General features: G+C 41.0%; 1 protein-coding gene across 1 annotated transcript; it reads right to left on the bottom strand.

The window, feature by feature from the left end:
* Window positions 1-16,852: 16,852 nt before the first annotated feature.
* SLC35G1 (solute carrier family 35 member G1) lies at window positions 16,853-26,868 on the bottom strand. Its single transcript, XM_032432596.1, has 3 exons — window positions 26,637-26,868; window positions 21,948-22,128; window positions 16,853-19,903 (listed from the first exon to the last, which is right to left on the bottom strand). Exons 1-3 carry the CDS (start codon window positions 26,812-26,814, stop codon window positions 19,165-19,167), a joined length of 1,098 nt encoding a protein of 365 aa, XP_032288487.1. The 5' UTR covers window positions 26,815-26,868; the 3' UTR covers window positions 16,853-19,164.
* Between the last annotated feature and the right edge of the window lie 118 nt (window positions 26,869-26,986).

Genomic DNA, 26,986 nt, shown 5'->3' with positions numbered 1-26,986 from the left:
CATAGAGGGCAGCTCACTGGAGCTGTTGGTACATGGTTCCTTGGGTGATTTCTGTGAGTGGTCCTGAACAGTTCCCGAATTTTTTTTTTTTTTTTGAACAGTGCAGAACCTCAACCTCCATAAGTAGTTTATAAGAAGTTCGAATAATTTCTTCATGGTAGAAGCTTCATTCCACATTGTTCACAATTTAACCTCGTGATTCAAATGAACTTGTTATGGATCTTAAATACATATGAGATGTTTTTTGTATAGTTTTTAAATGAGTGAGGCCCATCTTTATGTTCTGACATGGAAAATGCTCATGATATAGTGTCTGGACAGAAGTTGCAGAACAGAGTGTATAATATAATTCCATTTTTGTAAAAATCAATCAAACAAATACTACATATATGTAAAAAACAATCACTCTACTACTTAGCACTTAGGGAGGTAGACTGAGGAGTTGAGCCTTCCACTTACATTTTATACATCCATGTTGTTGAATTTCTAAAGTATCATTTTTAAAAGACTGGGGAAGAAAAAGTATATATATATATATATATATTTTTTTAAAGATTTTATTTATTTATTTGACAGAGAGAGACACAGCGAGAGAGGGAACACAAGCAGGGGGAGTGGGAGAGGGAGAAGCAGGCTTCCCGCGGAGCAGGGAGCCCGATGCGGGGCTCGATCCCAGGACCTGGAATCATGACCTGAGCCGAAGGCAGACGCTTAACGACTGAGCCACCCAGGCGCCCCAAGTATATATATTTTTTAAATAAAAATATTTCAAAGTATGTTCCCCAGGACATTTGAAAGCCACTAGATTCCACAAGTCTTTGCCACCTGGATCCAAACCACAAGGGGGTGCTGTTGGACTTTGGTTGAGTCACTTCCCAGGCACCTCAGTTTCTTGCTCTGTAAAATGAAGATAACACCCACCTCTCACCAGGGTGGGGAGCATTGAAAATGTAGCCCTGAAAGTTATTTGATGTGCCTTGGGAGCCTGCATTTAATTTTCCTAAAGCAGAATAGGGGTTGAGGGAAAGAGAACAAAGAATCCTTCTGCTAATCCAAGATATTTATAAAATCAGAACAAAGAATTCAATGCTTGATTTCTTCCTTTGACCTAAGTCTCTCCTCACACTCATTATCAGAGTGCTGGAGTGGAAGGAAGTCTGCACGTCAGCTGAAAGCCTCCTTAAAGAATCTGATGAAAGTTAGGCACCCGAATCCCAGAAAATTGCAAGAAAGACTGAATTTTGGACATAATTCCTGGGGATTTCCAGGCCCAGATTAAGGACACTTTATTGATTTAGTTCAGTTACTTTATTTTACCCAGGAGAAAGACACCATCCAGAGAAATCACCACATAGCTGATAGGGAGGGCTCAGCCCCATTTCCTCGCTCCTACCAGCCCCCCCCCCCCCCCCCGCCATATCTGCAACCAGTAGGAAGGAAGGTGACCAAAGCTTTTGGATACAGTGGATGGCGCCCATGCCAGGGGAAGGGACACTCTCTAGGCTGAGCTTCCATGTTGCATAATTAAATTTAGGTGTGGTCTTTGAAAATTGGCAGCTAGTGGGGCACCTGGGTGGCTCAGTCTGTTAAGCTTCAGACTCTTGATTTCAACTCAGGTCATGATCTCAGGGTCCTGGGATGGAGTCCTGTCTCGGGCTCCATGCTCAGTGCAGAGTCTGCTTGTCCCTCTTCCTCCCCCTCTGCTCTTCCAGGCTCTCATGTGCGCTCTCTCTCACCCTCTCAAATAAATAAATAAAATCTTTAAAGAAAAGAAAAGAAAGAAAGAAAGAAGGAAGGAAAGAAAGAAGATCAGTAGCTAGTTAACATTAAGAGTATACAAAGCTAAGTTTCTTGATCGTTCTCATAGGCCTACAAAGTGACCTCATTTAAACCTCACAATGGCTTAGTTGAGACAACAGGACCGGTGTGGATCCCCTCTGCTTTTGCACCCTGTACCCTGCTGCTCTGAACTTGGCTGTTCATGGCTCACAGATTCCACCCTTCTCTCCCCACCCCACTTCCCCAGGACTGCCCTGGGGTGGGAACTACCAATAATGCTATGGTATTTATGCTCCAGAGCACTCCCAGGATCAGGTAGGACGAGACTTTACCTGAAACCACATCCTTGCCTCTTTCTCTCCCTCGTCTGTTTCTCTCAGCTTTCACAGGCTCTTCCTGAAGAGCACACCCTCGCAAATCACATAAACCCAAATCCCATTCTCAAGCTCTGCTTCTAGGGCATCTGAGCTAAGACAAGTGCTGAGTGTCACTGACATCATTTTGTGGTTTCCAGAGAATAATGACTTGTGTGAGGACAATACATTGGTAAGGTTCTGAACTAATCTCTTTTATAGAATCATACTTGGAACCTCAGAGAGCCTCTAGTTATTTTACAAGAGGACATGTATGAATATATACATATATGTACGTGTGTACTTTATATGTGCTATATATACATTTGCTTATACATCTTTATTCTGATTTTTCCACTTAATGTCATATCACAACTTTTCCTCTTTAGTTCTATCTTTATAAGCATAATTGTAAAAGGATGCTTAAGATCCTAATCTATGACCAACTCACACCAGTCAGAATGGCTAAAATTAATAAGTCAGGGGGCACCTGGGTGGCTCAGTCGTTAAGCGTCGTCTGCCTTCCGCTCGGTCATGATCCCAGGGTCCTGGGATCGAGCCCCGCATCGGGCTCCCTGCTCCGCGGGAAGCCTGCTTCTCCCTCTCCCACTCCCCCTGCTTGTGTTCCCTCTCTCGCTATGTCTCTCTCTGTCAAATAAATAAATAAAATCTTTAAAAAAAAAAATCAGGAAATGACAGATGTTGGCGAGGATGTGGAGAAAGGGGAAACCTCCTACACTGTTGGTGGGAATGCAAGCTGGTGCAGCCACTCTGGAAAACAGTATGGCGGTTCCTCAAAAAGTTAAAAATAGAACTGCCGTATGACCCAGCAATTGCACCACTGGGTATTTACCCCAAAGATACAAATGTAGTGATCCGAAGGGGCACGTGCACCCCAATGTTTATAGCAGCAATGTCCACACTAGCCAAACTGTGGAAAGAGCCCAGATGTCCATCGACAGATGAATGGATAAAGAAGATGTGTATATACATATATATACACCCACACACAATGGAATATTACTCAGTCATCAGAAAGAATGAAATCTGCCATTTGCAATGACATGAATGGAACTAGAGGGTATTATGCTAAGCGAAATAAGTCAGTCAGAGAAAGACAAGTACCGTGATTTCACTCATATGTGGAATTTAAGAAACAAAACAGATGAACATAGGGGAAGGGAAGGAAAAATAAAATAAGATAAAAACAGAGAGGGAGGCAAACCATAAGAGACTCTTAACTATAGGAAACAAACTGAGGGCTGCTGGAAGGGTGAGGGGTGGGGCGATGGGGCAACTGGGTGATGGGCATTAAGGAGGGTACTTGATGTAATGAGCACTGGGTGTTATATAAGACTGATGAATCACTGACTTCTACCTCTGAAACCAATAATACATTATATGTTAATTAATTAAATTTAAATTAAAAAAAAATCCTAATCTATGGATGTAGCTTTTAAAAAACAATCTAATAGACTCAAATAGGGGAATAGTTCTTTATATTTTATTATTATAAATTATAAAAAGGATTATCTTTATGTAAAGGTTTTTTTTTCCCTGTGTTCAAATTGTTGTCTTAGGAATAAGTCCTAGAAATGGAATTCCTGGGCCACAGGGTGTGACATGTATTGCAAATTTATTTTCAGAAAGATTTTACAGTTTATATTGCCAAACCATAATGCCATCTGGCAATTTGCACCCTCTTGCCAATATTGAGTATTATTAAAACAAAAACAAAACTCTTAAAGCGAAAAGAACTCATTGCTGTGTTAATGTACTTTATTTGTAGAAAAGTTGAAATTTTTTCATATATTTATTAGCCATTTGTGTTTCCTGTTTTGGGAGCTCCCCCCTTCTGTGGGGCCTTAAAAACCAATTTATACACTTTTTGAAGGCGACTCTGGAAAAAATATACTGGTTATGGGCTTGGTTATTAAACCCTCGGTTTAGAGATTTTTATCTTGTAATTTCTCCAGAGCAACATTTTCTACCTGCTCTGAAGCAAAGTGTATGAGGGAAGATTTGAGTCTGAGGAAAGTTAGTGATTAACACTCCAACAGATTTCCCTCCCTTGCTAGAAGCAGGATGGAGTGTCTCAAAGAGAAGATTTCTAAACATAAAATGCAGTGAGATAATTTAACAAACTATTTTAAGTGGAATGGAGGCAGAAATGACAACATCTTGGTGGGGCCAGAAAATGTGTCCACATTGAAGCAGAAACACACAGCAGGCAGATGACACTGTTCAGAACGTCAGGAGGAAGGTAATACAACCCACGGGCCTTGAAGATACTAACAAACACAGATGTTTGTCTTATGATTTCAACATGCGACTTTGAAACTGTTTCTTACTTGGCTGTTTCCTTATTCCGGAAGTGGGGTGACATTAAGAAAAAAAAAGTTGAATGGATAATCAACACCAAAAGTCGAGTAAGCATTTCGAGTCAGCCTCCTCCTTTATGTAGTATTATCAATGATCTATTTTTGTGATAAAAAATTTAAACACTGACAAGTTTTCAAGAGACAAGACTAGGGGGCACCTGAGTGGCTCAGTGGGTTAAGTGTCTGCCTTTGGCTTAGGTCATGATATCAGGGTCCTGGGATCGAGCCCCACTGGGTGGGGAGTCTGCTTCTTCCTCTCTCCGCCTCTTCCTCTGCTCTTGCTCTCTCACTCACTTTCTCAAATAAATAAATGGGGTCTTCAAAAAAAAAAAGTGTAAAGCAATGCCAACTCTCTAAAAAAAAAGAGAGAGAGAGAGAAAGAGAGAGACAAGACTAGATTCTGTACTGAAATTCTTTGAACTTGTACTCAAGCTAGAGGTGAACTTTATCTTGGAAAATCTGAGAAAATAAGCTCAACTAATTCTAAGGAGTGGAAAGAAAGATCCTGAAATATCCTTCTCTTCTCCAGACATATTATTTAACCTAACACATTCCTCATAGCAGCTGCTCTAAATCTTCTCAACTTTCCCCCAAACTCTCCTAGGCTATGTGGAGAAAACAGAGGCTGGGGTGACCTTCCTCATTCAAGTCCCTCCTCATCTCCAGACACCCTGCCCCCTGCCACTGCCACTCAATTATAGGTTATAAGGGCACTCTGCTTCTTTCCTTTAAATTTCCCTTCTTCTAGCACAAAGCAGTGCCTTCTTCAGAGGCACGCTCAGTAATTAAGATTTTTAAAATGAATGGGGCAAAATGAACATAACATAGAGTCCAGATGTTATCTGTGGTCAGACCCTGCCTAGAGCCTGTGACCTGGGAATAATGACCTAAGGGGGCATGGCAGAGTGCTTCACCCAGGGCTGGGTTTGGATCTGGTTCTACTGCTCATTAACTGGGTGGTCCCGGACAAGTTGTTTAACCCCTCACTCCCCACCTGCTATTATTTTTCAGATATTTCATCTCTAAAAGTCAGGACAATAAAAATTCCTGCCTTATAGAGCTTCCGAGAGGGTTACATCAGATAAAGGACTTGGCACAGAGCGTGCTACTTAGCAAGAGTTCAAAATGGATATAATGCATATTCTCATATGTAAACAGCAGCAAACCTCTGAATCACTGGCCAGCATTGTGAACTGTTTACTAATCTCTTTGTTTTATGTAGGCAAACCTCAGTTTAAAAAAGATAGTGGGTATTGAAGGAGAACTAGTGGGAATTGTTTCTTGGCTCCTTCTCCCAGATTTTAGAACTTGTCTCTCCCTGGTGCCAGGAAGATCTGCCCCTTCCCCATCTCTTGGATGAAAGACAGAACAGTGTCCTGTGCTTCACTCTCTCCTACGTAAAATGTCTCTCTCTTTAGTAGAACTGAGCTCAGTGTGGACATGGGGTGGGTGCATTTAGTATCTGTGAAATCGAATTTCTAGACAAATTGTTTTCTTCTAAACATGTCTACTCGTATCTTAGAGATCAGTTTCATTATACAATTTCTAAAGCTTTCCTTCTGACATTCCTATGTAGGGTTGGAAAAGTTTTCCTTTCTTCTATTAAAAGATAGAATTCAACTGAGTAAATTTAAAGATCTAACTGGCTTTATTCAATGATTCGTCTATCAGCAGCATCTTATCTAGCAAGTGTGACAAAGAAGTTATAAGAGTGGATTGTTTCAGACAAGGTTACCTTCCCTTAGGGCAAGTGCAGAAGTCTTATTATGCAGATGACCTCTAGTGGGATCAGGAAATTCCAGACTGATTGGTTTAAAATTCCACTCCTGCCCAGAGGCTGAAAATGCAGTTAGGTTGCATGTTAAGTCTTGTTGGGGTTTAGCATAAGTGGCTCCATTTTTGGTCTATTTCTTGTTAACACTTCCCTTACAGGTTCTTTGGCTGGTCAAATAATTCAATTAACATAAAACCGATTAACAGGAGAAAAACAAATTCAGTTTAAAATTTAATGTATCTATAGGAACCCTATAAAAATATGACACTCAAAGGGCAGCCAGGTAGTTGAAACTTATATAACATCTTGAGTTAAGGAAAGGGGCAGGAGTCTGGGGGTACAGAGGGAAGGAAGGCCATTGACAGGAAGGGCGAGATGATGTTTGGAGAACAAAAGTTGCCCTGTGTTACAGGTAAGTTTCTTTGGTAAAAAGGTATCTCTGATAATAGCTCTCTTCCTGGTACAGGCCCCTTTTCCAATGTAAATTTAGGCAATTGAAAGAAAGGTAAAGAGCTCTTCCTGAATCTGCAATTTCTTAAAAAGAATCAGCCTAAAATAATCCTTATGCTGAAGAGCCACATCTTGGGGTGACAAATTCTCCTTTTCACCTATCAGAGCATAACTCAATCACAAAAATTTTAAGGTAGAATAATTAACATACATTGATTGCTCATTAATTCACTCAACAAATGATGATTAGATGCCTATTGTGTTTTCTTAAAAAGAAGAGCACATGTTTAGATACAGAAGGGTTTGTTGGCTCCCCCCAGCCCCATATCCCTTAAACACTAATGAGGTCACCTCTTGTGTTTTTCTAAAATAATGTCTGACTATAGCGACATCTACTGGTAAATGGAGCTCTAAACCAAGGGTCTCCTGAGCCTATAGCCTTTAAGGTATTTTGACAATTCTTTTTTCCCCTAAAGTGTTGTCCAGCCACACGTCCAGATCAGCATTCTGTGATAATGGTAACTTCTAAACCACCTCATTAAAGTCACTTTCCTGGAAATAATTTCTGAATTTTAGAAGTTTTTCTGTTGGAAATACTATTGCTATCTTTGCTGAAAAATCCTAGCCTGAGCTTCTGGCAGCCTTTTTGAAAGGACCATTTTAGGGGTTATGAAGGCTATGATGCCCAGTTATTTGGTCAAACATCTGTCTGGATGTTGGTGTGAAGATATTTTTAAGATGTGACTAACGTTTATTTTTTAAAAAAGATTTATTTATTTGGGCACCTGAATGGCATCTGCCTTCGGCTCAGGTCATGATCCCAGGGTCCTGGGATCAAGTCCCACATCGGGCTTCCTGCTCAGCAGGGAGTCTGCTTCTCCCTTTCCCCCTTGCTCGTAAGCGCTCTCTCTGTCTCTCTCTCAAATAAATAAATTTTTTAAAAAGATTTATTTATTTATTTTTAGAGGAGGGGAGAGATTGGGAAGAGGGAGAGAGAGAATCCAAACAGACACGCTGCTGAGCACAGAGCCTGATGTGGGGCTTGATCTCAGGACCCTAAGATCACGACCTGAGCTGAAATCAGGAGTCACATGAGCTCTGACTGAGCCACGCAGGCACCCTGATGTGATTAACATTTAAATCAGTAGACTTTGAGTAAACCACATTATCATCCGTACTATGGATGGGCCTCATCCAATCAGTTGAAGGCCTCCAGAGAAAAGATTTAGGCTTCCCAAAGAAGGAATTCTCTCAAGACTGCAACATAGAAAGTCTGTGTAAATTTGCAGCCTGCTTCCCTGAGGAATTCAGATTCAAGACAACATCAACATCAACTCTTACCTAAATTTCCAGCCTGCCAGCCTGCTCTACAAATTTCAGACTTGCCAGCCCCCATAATTGCATTAGCCAGTTCCTTAAAATAATTCTCTCTCTCTTAAGATTTGTATATATATCTTCTATTGGTTTGTTTCTCTGGAGAATCTTGAATAATGCAAGGCCTATATGGCATCATGTCTGTAACTTACTCTCAAATGTTCACTTGGGGAATCTGGGTAAAAGGTAATGGGAATTTATACAATTCTTGCAATGTTTCTGTAATTCTGAAATTATGTCAAAACAAAAAGATAAAAGAAAAACAATGCTTATTTGAAAACCAGTTTGGAACATGGCTTTTCTCTTATACACAAACATCTAACATGTAATAGAGCCGAAACACGGGGCCCTCCCAAGGTGATTTATTAGGAAGAAGCAGTACCATTTTCACAATGATTCAACCAGAAGGAAAAACTTTAGAATTGAATAATAGATTTTAATTAATCTTTATTTTGGTGGAGAAACTATTGATCATTCTTGAATATTCAAGGGCCAGTGTGAAAAATTTGGGGGAGGGGGAAACAGCTGAAGGATTGAGGAAAGAATGGGAGTTAAAGAAGAAACAGGTGTCGGGTGTATCTAGAGGGGAGGGGAGGAGAGTTTAAGGAAGGTTCCATTTAATTTGATTTAATTGGAAGGAATTTGAGCATGTTTATGGGCTAAGGGCATGGAGCTAGGATAGAGTAGTTAAAATTATACCAAGGAGAAGCAAAATCCAGTATGTATGAGAGAGGATGGAAACTTAACCTGTGATTTTTTAAAATTTTATGTACCATTACAATTTTTTTTTTTTAAATAGTAAAACTGGAGGGGGTATCTGGGTGGCTCAGATGGTTAAGCGTCTGCCTTCAGCTCGGGTCATGATCCCGGGGTCCTGGGATCGAGCCCCGCATCGGGCTCCCTGCTCAGTGGGGAGCCTGCTTCTCCCTCTCCCTCTGCTTCTCTCCGACTGCTCATGCTCTCTCTCTCTCAAATGAATAAATAAAATCTTTAAAAATAAATAAATAAAACTGGAGGACCAATGTAAGGTCCTCTATATTTGCGAAGTGAAGACATTAAAAAAAAAAAGGACAGAGCCATCCAAACAACGGTTATCCATTATTACCATCCTTTCATAAATAAAAGGTATTTAAACTCTAAATACAGAAAAGGCATAATGTAAGCGTGTGGCAAATTTAGCGTGATGTTCTCGTTTCACTGAGGCACGTTTATATGGGCCCTCGCTTTCGGGGTCAGTCCCAGCTGAACACGTATCAGCAGCTGTGCCTGCCCTGCTTGGATCCCGCCACACGGGGTGGTCTCACAGCCCACCTTGGATGGCTGCACACTCCGGTTTCCTCTCTTGTGACCTTGGCTCTCCCTCTGACTTGCTTTCCAGCCAATCTGGGTAACCCCTGACCTGGCTCCAGGCTCTGGTTCCTCCTCCTCCCAAGGGTAACCTTACAGGTGGGACCTGTGGTACCCACTTCCACTCACTTTATGGAAATGGCGTGTTTATCTGCCAGGGTTATGACTATTTTATATCATCAACTCTGCCCTTTGTTAATGTTCAAACTCATTTATCTCTTTCCGGTTAGTGTAACAATTCTTTTGTTTTCACCTTGTTTATCTCCTCACCATTGCTTCTCATAGGTTTTGTTTTTTGGTGGTTTTTTGTTTTTTGTTTTGTTTTTTTTTTTGGCTGGGAAAATTGATCAGCACCTCGTTCCTGCTGCTCTCAGTGATATAGTAGATGCCACCTTCTGCCTTCACAGAGCACATCTTCCTGGTGGTATGAGTGTTGTTCCGCCTTGTTTACGCCCTGCCCTGCTTCACCACCTTTGGGGTAAAGTCCAGACCAATTCAAACTCCTTGTATCTGTAAATGGGAAGCATGAGATCAATGCATGCTTTGGGTTAAATCAACCTATGTGTGCCTCTGTCCTTCGCTGGCTATGTGATTTTACACAAGTCTCTTAAACATGCTGAGTCTTATCTTTCTCTTCTGTAAAAGAGGGAAGAGAACATCAATCTCCTTTACTCCCAGCACATTTCAGATGCTCAGTGGCCATAGAGATAGTGGTTACCATGTCTGACAGCCCAATTCTAGAACGTGCTGGAAGTAAAGGAGGATTATAAGAATAGCCACCACTTAAGTAGCCCTGCTCTGTGCCAGCATGTATCAAATCTCTTAGATTTTCCTCTCATTTCTTCCCTGGAATAACCTTATGAGATTGATGTTCTCTTTGACTTCATCTAAACCCAACCACCTTCCAAAGCCCTCCCCTTCTTAATACCAACACACTGGGGATTAGGGCTTCAACATGAATTTTGGAGGGACACATTCAGTCTATAACACATATGTAGCTTGCATTATGTTTCTACTGGACTGTGTTATTGTAGAATCTTGATTTTTGTCTGTGAAATAGAAAAGGTTGACAAAGTATTGTCTGGGATCTTTCTTTAGAAATCACTCATATATGATTCCATTGCCCACTTGATATCCCTCTTGAGGATGTTATGTTGTCTTTATCACTTATTCAGCCTAAACATCCGCTTTGTATTGTTAATTGCTTTTTTCATGTTCCTAGAAGATCAAAGACAGCATGTAATGAGATAGAGTGGTGTCACCTGGAAAAGATTGGTCAGACACTCCATCAGATCCCCAAAGGGAGGCACCACCTCAGTGAAATTATCACAGTTCAGGGCCGAGTCACGAGGGAGTGAGAATCTGGTTGGTCAGCATATAGGTAGCAAATACTGGGTATTGACTAGGGTATTTTGGGTACAAGTAACAGAAACTGATTCTACTTTAGTCATGAATAGGGGATTAATTGGAATGACAGTGGTGAGCTCACAGATTTGACAAAAGATTGGACACCTCTTGGCAGCCAGCACCCCAGGGCCCAACTCACTGGGCACTGATGTCAGACAGCTCAGTTATGAGTCTTCTGTTCTTGTGACTCTGCTCAATGTTCAGATGATCGGGAGAGAGAAACTTGACTTTGTTGCATGGGCCCCTTCACTCCTTAGGCCACTGGTGCTGGGATTCTGTATTGCCGGCTCCACTAGAACTCTATGGAATTAGGTTTGGGTGGTTCTCTGAAGGGATGGGGTTGCAGCAGAGAGAACGTTATGTGTTCACCAAATTCTGTTTTCTTTTCCTCTTCCTGGAACCAAGTGAAAACCTTCTTTCCTGCCTTCCGTTTCAGTTAGGTTAAGGTCAATAAGATATAGGTGGAAGTGATATTCTGCATATGCAAGTCTATGTGGCCATAAAATCTGCAGCAAGCTTGGAGGCTACATGTTTAAGAGTTTAGGACTTTAGGATGGAAGGAGCCTAGAAGCCTGAGTCACCACTTAAAGGAGAAATTACAGAGAGCTGGTAACTTACAACTTAATCAGACTGTGATATAACTAAGAAATAAAACTTTATTGGTACATATCCGAGATTTGGGGGTTGTTATAGTAGCTAGCATAATTACACTGAGTAATAATACAGGAGTATTGTCTTAGAAGAAAGGGGACGCTGGGAATACAGTATATCTCTCTGGAAAGAGTCACAGTAACCAAGTACATGGAGACCGATATGTGGAACAATGCCAAATTTACTAATATACAATGAAAAATATAACAGTTGAGGGAACCAAGGGCTTAATCTTTTGCTTAAATTGTCCTCTGCATTTAAAGTATGTGAGAAGCCAAATTATAATTGCATAGATACCGATAACATGGATATACAAAGAATAAGGGGTATGATTTTATAGTTTTCAGTAGCAAGAGGACTTGACTGCATCATCATTGGCCATGTTTCTTCAAATGGAGTTGAAGAGTCCCTTGGGCTACACTGCAGTGTGCCAGGGGGCACATAAAACTCAGGGTTTTTTTCTTTTTTAAAAAAGCATGGCTTCAGACTTAGGGTAAGCAGTAGAGTAGCAGAGTCAAGAATGTAAGCTTGGAGTTTGATAGGCCAGGGTTTTAAGACGCAGGTTCTGCCACTTATTAGCAAGTGGACAAGTCACTTAACTTGGACATTCATGTACCTTCTTCAAACCTCTCTTTCCTCAATGATGAAATGAAGGCAATAAAAAGCCTTCCTTAGGAGTTGCAAGGACTCAGTGATCCAGAGCACAAAAAGCAGTTAGGAGAGTAGTTGTTACATGAAAGATACAATAAAGGGTAGTGGTTATTGTTATTGTGTTGTGATTCAAGCTCCAGATTGTGGTGATGCTTTGTGATTATGTTTCTAGACTTTTCTTAGTTATGAGAGGTACTTTAGGGAGAAAAACTGGGAACTCACCATCTCTCATTGTAGAGATCTCTACAATGGGAACATGCCTGACACATGCCGTCCTCCTTTCTTGCTTCCACGGAGGGCCACCCCTTCTTCTGATTGGTACATTACACCCTTAGAAGTGTTCTTAGTACATCTAGGTAAGTTATGGCTAAGTGTGGCTGGCCCAGAATTCAATTCTGTGTATTTAGGTGACCTTGAGTAGCTTCATTCTTTGTTCTGCTTTGGTTTGTGACCTCAGGAGGTGATCTCATTTCGAGGTTCTCATTGTAGCGCGTGTATACGAATTATTATAGTGTGTGTATGTCATGTTTGCATCCAGTGTTGCCCACTTTAAGAGCAATATTTGACTATTTGAAGTTTGATGTTTCCCTTCCTTGATTGTGATTGTATATGGCTACTGCTCAATGAGTATTGATTAACATATAGAAAGAAATAAAACTGAACGATAAAGTGTTGTTGTTCACCTTCTATTCTTTTACATCCAGCTCTTGTACATGTGTGGGAAAGGAGAGAGGAAGAGTACATACGTACCTTCAAATCCCAAAGTCAAGAAACAGTCTTTTCGCCACAGTGACTCCCTGTCATGCATTCTACCCCAGCTAGGGAGGTAACATGGGGTATTGGAAAGGTCAAGTCTTTGTGGTCAGGCAGACCTTGGGTAGCGGCCAACTTCGTCATTTACGAGTGAGGGCACTAGACTTAATTAGGTAGGTGACCATATTCAACCTCTTTGAATGTCAGTTTCCTATTCAACCCATCCCCCAGAGTTGGCAAGGACTGAATGAGACAAAGATAAAGAAGCTCCTGGCCTGGATGGGACATATTAAGTAAATATTAGTTTCCTTTCCATGTAAAAATGGTTTTGGTGCTGTGGAAAGGCAGATATCTAGCTCAGGACTCGGCAATGCTTTCTGGGATCTTGGAGATTTTATTTATTTATTTGAGAGAAAGCAAGTAAGAGAGAAAGCACGAGAGCTGGGGTGCAGGCGGAGCGCGGGAGCAGAGGCAGAGGGAGAAGAAGACTCCCCACTGAACTGGGAGCCCAATGCGGGGCTCGTTCCCAGGAGACTGGGATCATGACCTGAGCTGAAGGCAGAAGCTTAACTGACTGAGCCACCCGGGCACCCCTTGGAGGATATATTTCTATTAAAATGCTAAAGTTCAGGATTTCCTTTTGTTATTTTCTTCAGTCATGGAGCATGTGGGAATTTTTTTTAGTTTTATTTATTTTTGAGAGAGAGAGAGCACGCGCACAAGCAGGGGGAGCGGCAGGCCTAGGGAGAAGAGAAGCAGGCTCCCTGCTGAGCAGGGAACCCGATGCAGGGCTGGATCCCAGGACCCTGGGATCATGACCTGAGCCGAAGGACTCAAGGGACTGAGCCACCCAGGTGCCCTGAGCACGTGGGAATTTAAGTCTGATTTGTGGGCTGAATGAGACAAAAGGAAGTCAGTGATGGTGAGCCAGGGTGATGGCTCAGATCAAAGCAGTAAACATTTCTCTATGCATGTGTATATGGATATATATATGGATATCTCTCTTTTACCCCTTCCTTTCTTTTCTCCCTTCCTTTCTACAAGTCTTTTTTGTTTGTTTGTTTCACCAGTTTATTTTTTATTTTGTTTTTTGACTAGGTCACATACATATATGGTTCAGAATTTGAAAGGTATAAAAGGGAATTTAGTGAAAAGTCACCTTTCCACTCTTTCAGCCCCCAAATTCTTTTCCCTAAAGGCAACCAGTGTTACCAGTTCCTTGTGTATCCTCTTAGAATATTCTGTTTACCCTCTTTTTATATAAATGAATACATACTATGCCGTACTACTATCTGAATCTTGCTTTTCCACTGAATAATCTTGAAGATTACTCCACATTAGTATGTGGAAAGCTCTCTTGCTCTTCCTTAATTTGTTTTTACTGTATTGTATTTCATTTTATGTATGTACTGTAAGGGCCAAGAGTAGGCCACCCCCAAATGTGCCACTTTGGCCAATTGGATATTTTAAATAAAAGTTACTGAAGAGACAGCCCGTGCAAGAAGGACACTCGGACCCTCCTCCATCCCCCTGAAAGCAGGAAAGAAAATCTCCCATGTGAAAGGTACACTCCCTGGACAAAGAAGTAGATATCTTTATCACCAGAACTGGAAATTTAGAGCCAAGAAGGCTGTATAAACAACCCTTGTTACTTTTTACTAATTTACTAACCCGACCCAAATACAGTTTAGAATTCCTTACTAACTGAAGCTCCCAAGGTTATCTTTGTCCTGTCATTCCTCATAGATTTATCATCTCTTTGTCTAAAAAGTATAAACACTGCCTGCTTGGTCATTTCTTTAGGTCTCAATTTCATTATTGGGCCTCTGTGCACATGTAATAAAACTTTGTGGTTTTTTTTCTTCCGTTAATCTGTCTTATGTAAATTTAATTATTAGTTCAGCTAGAACCTTAGACAGAGGAAAATTTCAGTACCACTACTTATTTAGTCATTTAACCCATTACCAGTACCATTACTTATTTAACATTAGACTAGCTCTATTTTTTTTTTTTTTTTTTGCTATTACAGGTGATGCAGCAATGAATAAACATGTACATTTTATTTTGCAATAAGCAAGTATATCTATAAGATAAATTTCTGAAATGGAATTTCTGGGTGAAAAAGCATGTTCATTTGTAAATTGATAGATGTTGCCAAGTTGCCCTTCATAGAAGTTGTACCAATGCACATACTTACCTGCAAATTATCAAAGTCTTCTGACTTTTCCAAAACGCATGTACAAAGGAACCAAAACATATATGTAGGAAGTAAAAGAGACAACTTGATATGACCCTGTGAGCATAGACCAGTTGGATTTCTTGTTGTTCCTTTGCCCTCTGTTGGGTAGATAATTTGGATCGCTTATATACATCTAAAGTTGTTTCACAATTCTAAAATAGAACATCACATTAAAGATGTTTCTAATTTACAAACTGTTACTGAGCTGCATTTCAAACTGTCAGAACCTCATGAAAAAGTTGGTAGATTTGATGGTGGGCCTAATCATTGTTTTTTTTTTTTTTTAAGGTTTCAAATTTGATAACACTATATATTAAATCCGCAGCTTGGGAACTTTTTGGTTTTATATTCCTTTACTCTCTTAAACATTATTGAGAACTCCAAAGAGCTTCTGTTATGTGCGTTATATAGAGAGATATTTACCATATTTGAAGGCAAAACTGAAAAAAAATTATTAAAATGATTCCATGTTAACATAAATAATATTCTTATGAAAAATAACTATTTAAAAAATTAGTGAGAATAGCATTGTTTTATATCATCACAAATCTGCCTTAATAGATGATAGCTGGCATGGTACCTCGTGCAACCCAGTGGAACATTTCCTGTGGACTGGACTTCTGTGATGCAACATTTCCTGCCCTGCCTTGACACAAGATGTCTTCTCCTTACCCTCCTTCTAATAAAGCCCCACCCCAGTTTCTAGGAGATGATGGGCAGTGCAAAGTTGCACAGGCTCTCTGTGAATTGGTTTTCCAAGTCCAGCTCCAAATCTAGTGTTCAAATAGGCTAAAACTTGGATGGGTCTTTGTGGATCACAGAGTCCCTGTTAGGGCATCTTGCAGAATTCCAAGTGAATATGGTAGCTGTATTAGATTTCACAGAAGGGACCAAAGCGACCATATAATGGTGTGATTGGTGTGGTGCTCAGGCTTCATGTGCCCAACCTACACCCTAAGAATCAAATTCTAATGCCCAGTGCTGACCACAGCTCTATACACCTACATTAGAGGCCAACGTGTTACATAAAGACATCTGGCTCTCATACCACTAGATTACCCTCAAGAGACTAATTGTGTTTACTGAGCAAGCAGATTCAAGGGGCTAGAAGAGCCATACTAAGTGTAGTATGTATGTAGTATGTAGTAGTATGTAGTCCATGGGAAACACATAGAAAATCAGGCTCATTCCCCAGCCAGAGCCAAATGTAATACAGAAGATCAGAGCTAAAGCCAGAACTGGAAAGGTGGCAACACCTATGCCTAAGACTGGTGACCCTTGGCCACCTATGTGGGCAGATCAGCCAGGAAATTGAGAATTGCTCAACAGTGGAATTATGTGCTGGCAGGAGAGAGTCAAATGAGGTTTGAAATCCATTAGACTGCTCCTGTAGTTCCTGGGGAAACTGCTCAGGAGTAAGGACCCTGAACTGGGAATCATTTTGAAGTGGAGAATGTTCAACTCTGCAGTATTAACTACAGTCTGCTTCTCCCTCTGCTGCTCCCCCTGCTTTGTGCTCTGACAAATATATAAAATCTTAAAAAAAAACAACAAAACAGATTGAAACTTGAGATTACATCACAGCTGAAAGACTAGGGATCAATATCCTTTATAAAATGAATTTTGAAGCACATGGATGAAAAAGGAAATAGACTGGCGAGCACATTTGCTATAATCATAAAAACCAACATTATAGCCTTCTTTCATATTAACTTTATTAGTATTTATAAAATAAAAACAATTTATGAAAATATTTTCAAGATATAGAAACTACAATCTTTGCAAAATATACACACCCATAATTGTTACAATACACATCCTTGTATATACCTTAGACATTATAAAAGTGTTTAAGAATGACACCCTGTAAAAGTTGAGAGAAGGAAAATTTTCTCCAACCTTGGTATATATTGTGACATTCAAGTACTTAAACCACACACTGTTGAAATAAAACATGTCTCTAGTGTACAGGCCCAAAGGGATTTAACTCTCAAAGTCCCATAGGTTCTTTTATTGTGCAAGGTAAAGAACCAGGAGAGGGTTCCCTGAGTTAATTTACCTTAGGTAGCTTAAGCAGTGGTTTACTTTCCATACTTTGTCATGGAAATAATGGAAAGGAGAAGGCCATGGAAACCCATCTTGGGCAGATCCCCTTCCCAGCATCTCTATCTGTGCAGCGTGGCTCCTACAAGAGGATTTCTAATCTTTGAGCTCTAAAATGCTCGGATTCTGTAATTATCTAAGACCTTTGCAAAATGATGCTTCTTCAACTCTAAACTCCAAAAACTGTGTATTAGGCTAAAGTTATAATGATAGTGTGACTCCCCTAAGTAGACTTCATTTAGAGTTTGTCAGGTGGGAAGCATTTGGGAAGATCAGCAAGCTAAAAATTTCCTTTTGGAACTATTGGAAAAGATCCTTTCTCACCAAGGCATAAACCTCAGAAGCCAAGTTCTTTCTTTCTTTGGAAGAATTATGATGAAAGGGAGAGAAAGAGCCTATAATCTTTCAAATCTGCAGGCTTAAGATAATAACAGATGCTAGGTTGGACAGTAAGAGTTGGAAACCATCATAGCTTCACCAATAAAGGGTTCATTGTGATAAAGAATCATTTGTGTGTACTCTCTACTTCCTGATTAACCTCCCAAGCCTTCCTAAATATTACATTCTCTCTTTAACTGCAGAGTATTGGCCTGATGAAGTTCCAGATAAAAAATGCTGTTTGAATTCATGAAGTTAGTATCATGGTACAGCACTGACATTTAATACCATACTGATATACTAGAATTTAACAGTGGATTTTTCTGTTCAAGAAACTACAAAAGTCAATCAACCATGAATCCATGTCTTTACATTTAACAAGTAACATGAAGCATTATTATATATAATTCCATAAGGGAAAAGGACTATAAAAATAAGCTTAATAGGATTGCTGTATTTTAAAGTTGTTTTAAAAAAATATATGCCACAGTCTTTTAAATATTTGGTGTAGAAAGGATAAGGGAGGTATCTATTAGGGTGATCCATAAGAAACTATGGTTTTTGTAAGTTAAAAAGGTAAAATTTCAGCAATTTTATATGGTTCAACCTAATAAAATCCTGAGAAAATTTTATTTGGCATCACACTATAAATTCAAAGAGAATTTATAGAAAATCACATTTCTAGTGAGGGGAAAATACTTCAGCATGGAAATGTGCACATTGGTTATGCCAAGATTTCTCTCTTGTGGTTTAAAGACCTGAAACCTTAGAAAGTTAAGAAAAATGTAGTGCAGTTTCAAAAAAACAGAGGACAACTTAAAATTATAAAACGATAGCTACAGTTGTGAATGCCACTGAACAGAAAACTTCTAGCCAAACCTGGTGATCAAAAACTTTTTTTTTAAAGTTTACATATAAAAATTCTGGCATCAAAATGAAAAGGCACTCATATGGGTTAAAAGAAAGATAATCATTTATAAAAGCCTTGAAAATAAGGCTAATTCATTTGTATTATTAACACCATTAAGTAGGCACCTTTTCCAAGTTTCAGCTTTGGCCTCCTAAATGGAATTAGGTTTCAAATGAATTTCCAACATAATACCAATTATAGCAGCATTATAATCAGTAAGTTTCTTAGCCTCTACACGGCTAAAAGAGCATCTAAAATTTCCTACCCACCTATATCCCATCAATACCAAAAATACACTTTAAAAAATTACATATATTTATACCAAAGAACATTTTGCAGTTTTTTTTCCAACTAATGATCTGTCCTCTTACCGATGCCACCCCAACAACAACAAAAAACCCAAAGAGAAACCAAAACCAAAACAATTGAGAAAAAAAAAAAATTGCTAGACCACACTGGTTAATTCTTAGCTAATTAAAGACATACCATATTCAAAAATGGTACTTTAATTATGAAATTTATTAAGTATAATCAGTGAAGGAAATGCAGATTTTCCAGGTGTGTGCACGTGTGGCGTGTCCGCACTGGGGGACCGTGCACTCAGCAGCAAAGCCTCATTTGGAACCCTGGCACCATTTCCGCACGGCCGCGCCCGTGCTGCTGGCTATGACGCACAGGGCCCCGCCCACTGTCCACCACGTGGGCACATCGTGAAAGAAAATAATCTGGAAGATGAAAGCGAAGACCACATCCATAGTCTTCATTATTGCCACTGGCCCTGCTTTTTCTATTTGGATGGCTTTCGTGAGAAACACCTGACCCCCCAAACCAAACAGGCCGATGAGGATGAGAAACAGCCTGTCCAACCCGCAGTAGGGCAGACTCCATTCCCCGATGATGAAGAGGACAATGATGCTCTCCAGGAGGCCGAGGATGACGTAATACCAGATGCTCAGGAAGTAGTCCACGGACTTCCCCATCTTTCTGAGGATGACCAGGGTCAGGGCGGCGAACACGGCGTGCGCGACCGCTGCGATCGTGCCCTTCAGGTGAAGGGAGTAGCTTTCGCCCCTGCCCGCGGCGCTGGCGCCAAACAGAAACGGGGGCCTCACAATAAGGATCACGCCAGTGATGGTGAAGACGGTGAAGAGGCCATCCCAAGGGCTGTATTTCTCCTTGAGAAATATGCAAGCAAAGATAGATGTGAACACGGGCGAGCTAAACGTGATGACAGTGGCGTCGGCGAGGGATGTTGCCTGGAAAGCGTAGTACAGTAGGATCATGGCGGTAGAACCCAGGACTCCTCTGAGCAAGAGGAAAATTCGTTGACCCTTGGGGCCTATAAACCCAGTTCTGTAAATTCAAATGGAGGAACGCACATTAAACCAACTTGGTATTTGTTTTTAATATTGCAATTCTTGATTAAACATTATTTTTGAAGTCCTAACTGTCAAAAAATAAGGGACTAGTAAATTAATTATAATGCCCACAACTTAATAGTATACACCTTTAAAAAATGGTATCTAATTATAGCTAAAAACAGGTAAGTGTTCACAGTATAAGCAAAAATAGCAAAAGAGAACTCCATAAATAGTATAATTATAATTAAGCAAATCTAATTTTTCCTATGTCTATACAGGCTTGCAAATAAGACAAAAAGGAAAATGTACTGTAATGTTCATAGTGGGTAAACTTTAATAGGTAGACTCATAGATAATTTTTCTTCATTTCCCCCCAATTTTCTACAATGACAATACGTGATTTTTATAATAAATACAATTTCAAGATTGAGCTGTCCTACATAGGAAAACTTGGTCCTGGCTAGTATGCATTGCCAATCTTACAAGTTTTTCTATAAAAGCTGAGGCAATGCTAAAATTTATTTTAGCCATTGAATGTGAGACAACTTTTCATTGTTCTCTGCAGGAAGAGTTAAAATATACTGAAAAAGAACATACAGCATTTGGATAAGTATAATAACTGCCACTCAATTTTCTTTTTATTAAATATTTACCAAGCAAAGTGCTGGGTACATGTCAGGGTAGTCAGCTTGCTGACCTGGTGTCAGCACTGAACACCTATCTGAAGGCTAGCCTGTAGGCCTGACATGAGGACTCCTGGGTCTCTGGAGTTAGAAATGAAAGCATAGGTCACCTTTGACTCATACCTTGAAAATACCTGGAATACCGTATCATCTTCCATGATAATGAAACATAAAATAGGTCAAAACAGATTGGTGCTAAGGATTTAAAAAATTCTTCCAGGGCCTTCCCCTGCCAATTCTTTTATTATGGAAAGATAATTGTGTTAGCATCAGTGGTCTGTTACCACCCTTAGAAATTTCTGAAGTCTCACCATCATTTCCTAAAATATTGAGACTTGTCCACACTTACAAAGGAATTTCTGACAATATTAATTAGTAAATTTTCACCTTTTTCACCAAATCCTCAGGATACGGAGTAAAACTATTCCAAATGCATCTATACTGTGTTACAGATACAAGGAAACTTTGGTGGCACATGACTGAAGCATTTAGTTTAGGGTTTAAGCCTTTTTGCCCAAAGAAAGAAGGAACCACAGACTGCCACCAGGCACCCAACTGGTCTCTTCTCCAAGGCCTCTAAGTACACAGGGGTGGGTAGAGGTTATAACGGTGTGAGAGAGGCATAATTTTAACCTGGGAAAGGGTGGGGAGGGGGTTCTATATGGAAGGGAAAGAGGTGCTGGATAGGGACAGGAAGGATGGGGAATATAGTTTTCAAATACTGTTACATTCTACATAAAGTGCTCTGAGCTATAATCAGTTTTATTTGGCCCTTGCAGCCAAGGTGCCAGATAGAAGACAAAGAGTATAATTCCCTCCAGTTCACAGATGAGGACACTAAATATGAAACTATTTAAAAAGGCCTTGCTCAAGATTACCTTTTCCCTTTCCCACATCACCCTAGGGGGGGGAAGACCTGGATATTATTATGGTAACCTTCTGTTTGCCCTAATAACAGAGCAGCCCATTCTACTTAAAGAAACATTGGTATCAGGAGACACCACGACTTTTTCTCATTTCCTTTTTTCTTCTAAATACCAGTTATGCCAAGGGAAAGAAGGGAGAGTGGTACAAGATGGAGGGAATTGTGTACAAGGAATGCTTTGTTCTCAAAATGGGGAATAGAGAATAACTGAATCCCTTTCCCCTCCTTCGCTGGGCATGTGGTTTGTGATTATGAGAGCATCTTCTGTGGGTGGGTCCTTGTGACTTTTTAGTAATCAGAGCCAAAGGGTGTAGGAACTGGTTAATCTATGGGAGGGATAAAGCATCCGCTATAGAATAATTCAAGCAGTTCAAAAGATTTACAAACATTTGTTAATACCTTCTACTTTGCAGATAAGAAATACTTACTTTCTGTATATTAAGCAAGGGATAATGACTAGCATTTGGAACACACATCGGAATGCACTAATTTCTACAGCATGGACGTCTTGCACTTTTTTAACAAATAAAGAGGCCACTGAGAAAAGGAAGGCGGACAATAATGTATAAAACAAGCCAAGTCCAGGACAGGGTGCTTTCTTCTTGGCTTCTGAAAAAGATTAAGTTCTGGTTAGTCCTTGCTTCCAAGTATATGTTTTATTATTTTCACTTAGGAATTGAGAAAAATGGAACAGTGTTAATGGCTAACAGGCTACCAATGCTATTTCCTAAGCATATCCATTCTCTGGACCCGAACCATTTCCCCACCAAGAATGAAGAATCATTGAGGAAAGCAACAATTTAAACCCATTAATTTTTAAATGCAGTTTTACCCTATAAAATGGATTTCCTTTGGCTCACTGAGGAATCACCCCTCACTTACAAGTCAAAAAAGTAAAAATGCTTGCCAAGACGGTGAGAGAAATCTTTAAGAAATGCTTGTCAAGATGGCTAGAGAAAAATGCTTCCAAGTGATAATTTATAGCATCTCACTGGTGAACCAGGTTTTATAAAGGAAGTGTTCTTTTCTGGACAACAGTTTATAGCTGTGTCATATGGCTACTTGTTGATTATCTTACTTCCCCCACAAACCTGTGAACTCTTCCAGGCTGGGACCTCACTGTCTCGTTTATGCCTGGCTCATGGAAGACCCTGATTAAATATTTGCTGAATGAAAGAATATGAGAGAACTTCATGGAAAGACGCCAAGTCTAACACCACTGGCGACAGAAGGCTCTCTGTTTTGTTATTTTGAACCGTTAATCAAATCTTTTACTTTTCATGGTTTACGACTGATCTTCCGTTTAGAGCATAAACTCTTCAAGGGCAGGGGGCTAGGGTATCTACCCCTCTGACCTCAAAGTGCTTTAAAACAAAATTTTTTAAAAATTAGAACCGTCGTTAAGCACCAACTTCTTGGCTAGCTCTGAACAAGAAAACTTCTGCTTTCTCTAAAGCATCACATATTCAATCCATTAATGACAGTCTGTATGAGCATTAAACTTCTGTTTCACCACTTCCTATACCTTAGTTACCTAAAACAGGAATAGAACCTGTTTTCAGTCTCATACCCCCTCCCCGCCCCACCATTCAGAGGGAAGCAAAAAGGGACAGGATAAGCAGAGAACTCCGTAAAAGATAGGTGACTCACTGAGGGATATATTAATATTTTTTTCTTTTTCGAAACAAATACAGAAACAAGGAGAGAATAAGAAGGAAACACTACTGGCCCTCATCAGTTAAGAGTACAGCAAAACAGAAGGGTGTATTGTTTGGGCACTTGCAATTTATAGTAAAACTAGGATCATCATTCCAGTCTAGGAATTTACAATGTGTTACTCAGCTATAGAATGGTATTGCATAATAATGTTTTTTTAAAAAATGCCCTCCTCTGATAAATGCAAACACCAGGTAATACATTTCAACATCCTCATAGCTGCGAGATACCTTTGCCCATGAGTGACAAACACTTTGTGAATTGGGACCAAAGTATGATGATGCACAATCTTTCCAGGAGCATTCTACAGCCTGACGTGTGTGGTGAAAGATGCCATTGTGGTCAGAGGCCTCTCCCTTTTCCTGTTCCAGGTGCACAGCCGAAGAAAATCATTTGGAGCTAGCGGTCGTCGTCATGTCAAGGGTGATAGGTTGTAAGTGCCAGAATCCTCCACATTCTGTTCACTACCTATGTGCTCAGATACCACAGAAACAAACTGCACATACTCAGCCCATGAGAAGGAAACTTTAGAAGACTTCCAAGTTAAGCACCACAAAATATATGCCTTGGCTGTGGTCAGCCTGAGAGTTCAACTTCTGAAATTTCAGAGTTCAGGTCCAAATAAAATAGTTTTTCTTAAAAGAAGCCCAACTCATACATAGAACCTACACCCTCAGACAGAACAGGAAGATCAAGGACAGAAAACATCTCCCTGGTCTATATTTCAAGGATCTTCTCCAACCTAAACTTTTAAATTTTTCTCCAGGAATATTTTAACTTAACATGACATTTTAACTCTTTTAAAACTTAATTTTACACCCCTGGTTCTGATTATCTTGTCTCTTAAAACATAGCCACTCACATATTTTCTTGCCTATAAATACTTAAGGCCCATGACTGCTGACTGGGACAGGGCAGTTGTTACAAGGCCTGGCTGAGCTTGGTTATTTGTTATGAAGGTGAGGCCTGGTTCTACTCAGGCGGACCTGTCTCTTACTGAATAATAATTTCCATTCTGCCAATGGAGATGAACAAGAGAGTAGCATAATCCAAAGAGGCATTTGCTTATGTAATGTGCTTCTATGATCATATTCCACTACAAGCATAGCTAATAATTTGGCAACTCTAAATAATTCAGATTAAGTAAGTGGCCACAGTGCAATTTCCCAAGTTAGAAGAAAACTGAAAAGCTGCTCAGTTTTTCTATCCTCTGCTTTAAACTGTGATTCACAACTCTGGCTGGGAATGAGAATTGACTGAGTTAACTTTTTAAACTTCAATTCCTGAGCCCTACTCCAGACCCACTGATACAGGATCTCTGCAACGGTAAAAAGCTCCACCAGCTTGAGAACCAGTGCTACACTAGAGAACTCCTTCCAGGGGCACACATCGAAGACAACTTCTCCTTGCTTCAGTCCAAGATCCACACTGTCATTCAAGAAAATAAATAGATGTCTTAGGATAGCTGTATGCTGTCTGTGAAGGTTATCCAAGAATGCAGAAAACTGGTTTAACAGTTTCAACCTGAACTTGAAAATGAGCTTTCTTGAGATACCCATGATCAAGCCGTTAAAATGATACTGTCACAAAGTTCGACGACAACATTTCTCTGGCAATCCTGTTTTCAGAGTATTATCTGCTTATCTTACGATAACTATAACTAAGTCTTACTATTAGCAATTTTCTTTGAAGTTAAAATACTCAAGATTCCTAAGTGCAGTCGCTTATATAGGTTTATCATTTTGCCATGTGCTGCCTGAGTGTACAGTATTCCTCTTTGGCTCACAACAGCAGAAACATTTAAGAGTTCGTAAGGACTGGCTCAGCATTCCACCAAAATGACATTCAGCCATAACTGATAAAGTGAGAAATTCACCTCTTCACGGACTGCACATCTGGTCAGCACAGCTTGAAGTGACCCCTGCTCTGGAGCCACCAGCCCATGCATAAATAATCAGAAGTCTGATCATTTCTGTTAGCATTTAGGACAAAAATAGAGCAAGAATCATCTTCTGGGGTTCACCTCTCTAAACTGCGGAAAGTTCATAATACAGAAAGGGGGAAATGGGGTTGGGGAAGAGGCATAGAAATCCAGGGTCACGTTTAGTGGAGGTCACCCAGAGGATGAGATGATGCAGACTGTGTAACTTTGTCTTGAAAGGAGATCTACTTTTTCCTCTTCTTCTAGGAAGATGCTCCAGGTGGGTGGCGGAGTTTAAGGAGGAATGTGCTTAAAGTAGCACTGTGGTCAACACAAAGGGCCTTGGCCTGGGTCTCTGGCATGCTGGGATCCTTAACCGTGGTGCTGCAGGGACCTGTGCCATGTCTCACCCACACATGCCAGATCTAGGGAAAACAAGGCAACCCCCGCCCCAAAGCCCTCACCTTCCTGGGCTTCACTTTCCTCCTCTGTGGAAGGAAGAGGTTGAACGAGATCAAGGTGATTTTACACAGGGTACTGGGCTCTGGAGACAAGTCTGTGAACCTCCTAAAAATGTTATGTAAGGTTGTGCATCTGCCTTGTTTAGGATTAGTTGCTAAGAAAGTCCTATATTTGTTTCAGGTCTATGATATAATGATTCAAATTTTAAAAAATAGGAAAAAAAATCACAAAATATTCATTATATTAATAATGGAAATCTGGTTTAGTTCAGTGTGAGCTGTTACGGATATATTGTAAAAATTTACAACAAAAAAGTCCTCCTAACCCCAAAAGTTTAAGAACCAGTGGTCCCACTCAACTCTGCCTTCCTAAGATTCTAAGATTCTGAAGCAAACATTTTCTAGACTCTATGCTTGCCTTTTTTTTTTAAATTAAGTAGGCTCCATGTCCAGCATGGAGCCCAACTCAGGACTTGAACTCAGAACCCTGACATCAAGACCTCAGCCGAGATCAAGAGTCCCACGCTTAAAGGACTGAGCCACCCAGGCGCCCCATACTCTGTGCTTTTCAACTTCCTCTTGAAGGAACACCGCTTACCACCGTCATCAGTGTTCGTAGTTTAGCTCCCTCCCAACCTCAGCTGGCTGCGAGATGGCCTCTTAACTGATCCCCCAACCTCCAACCTCCGGCAGGGCGCACCGAGCTGCAATCTGACTCGGCGGTCCTGCCCGCAACACTTTAATTATAGGAACAGTTTCAGAATCCCAAAAGGGTTCCAAACACAATCAGAAACTTTCTCCAGTCTTCGCGCCAGCGGGGACGAAAGGGGCTTCTGCTTTGCAGACCCCCAGGTGAGGGCTCGAGGGTTTTCCTCAGCTCTGAGCAGGGTAGGGATGGGGGGCACGGTCCTCACTGCGCCCCCGGCCCGCAGCTGCGGGGACCCTCGCCCGCTGGCGTCCGCACTCCCACCCCTACCCCAGGGGCAAGACCCGCGCCCGGGTCTGCACCCCACACTCACCCTGAGGAGCACACAAGGCGCACGGCGAGGAGCCGAACAGCCAGCACCTGCCGGGGCCGGGCGTCCCCGCTGCCTCGGCCGCCGCGGGCTCCTCGATCGCGCCCTGAGGCGCGTCCTCCGTCAGCCGCAGCCCGGGCTCTGGCACCTCGGCTGCCCCGGCGCTGTCCAGGGGCCGCATCGCGCGGCCGGCGCTCTCCCCCGCGCCGCGGCGACTAGCGCGGGGAGCAGCGGCTTCGCTGCCCTGCTCTTCCGGCCGGCGGTGGGGCGGGGCGCATGCGCGCGCGGCCCTCCTCCCCTTGCCGGGGACCGCGCTTGTCCTCCGCTGCCCTCTTACCTTCAGCTCCTGAAGC

The sequence above is a fragment of the Phoca vitulina genome, unplaced genomic scaffold (assembly GCF_004348235.1).
Source record: "Phoca vitulina isolate PV1807 unplaced genomic scaffold, GSC_HSeal_1.0 scaffold48, whole genome shotgun sequence".
NCBI lineage: Eukaryota > Metazoa > Chordata > Mammalia > Carnivora > Phocidae > Phoca > Phoca vitulina.
This window is presented reverse-complemented; position numbering and strand designations above follow the sequence as displayed.

Excerpts from the sequence above, each read along its gene's own strand:
- SLC35G1 (XM_032432596.1), bottom strand. The coding sequence starts at position 26,814 with ATGCGGCCCCTGGACAGCGCCGGGGCAGCCGAGGTGCCAGAGCCCGGG. Across the intron at positions 22,129-26,636 it reads CGCCTTGTGTGCTCCTCAGG|AAGCCAAGAAGAAAGCACCC; the intron begins GTGAGTGTGGGG and ends AATCTTTTTCAG. Across the intron at positions 19,904-21,947 it reads CCTTGCTTAATATACAGAAA|AACTGGGTTTATAGGCCCCA; the intron begins GTAAGTATTTCT and ends TTGAATTTACAG.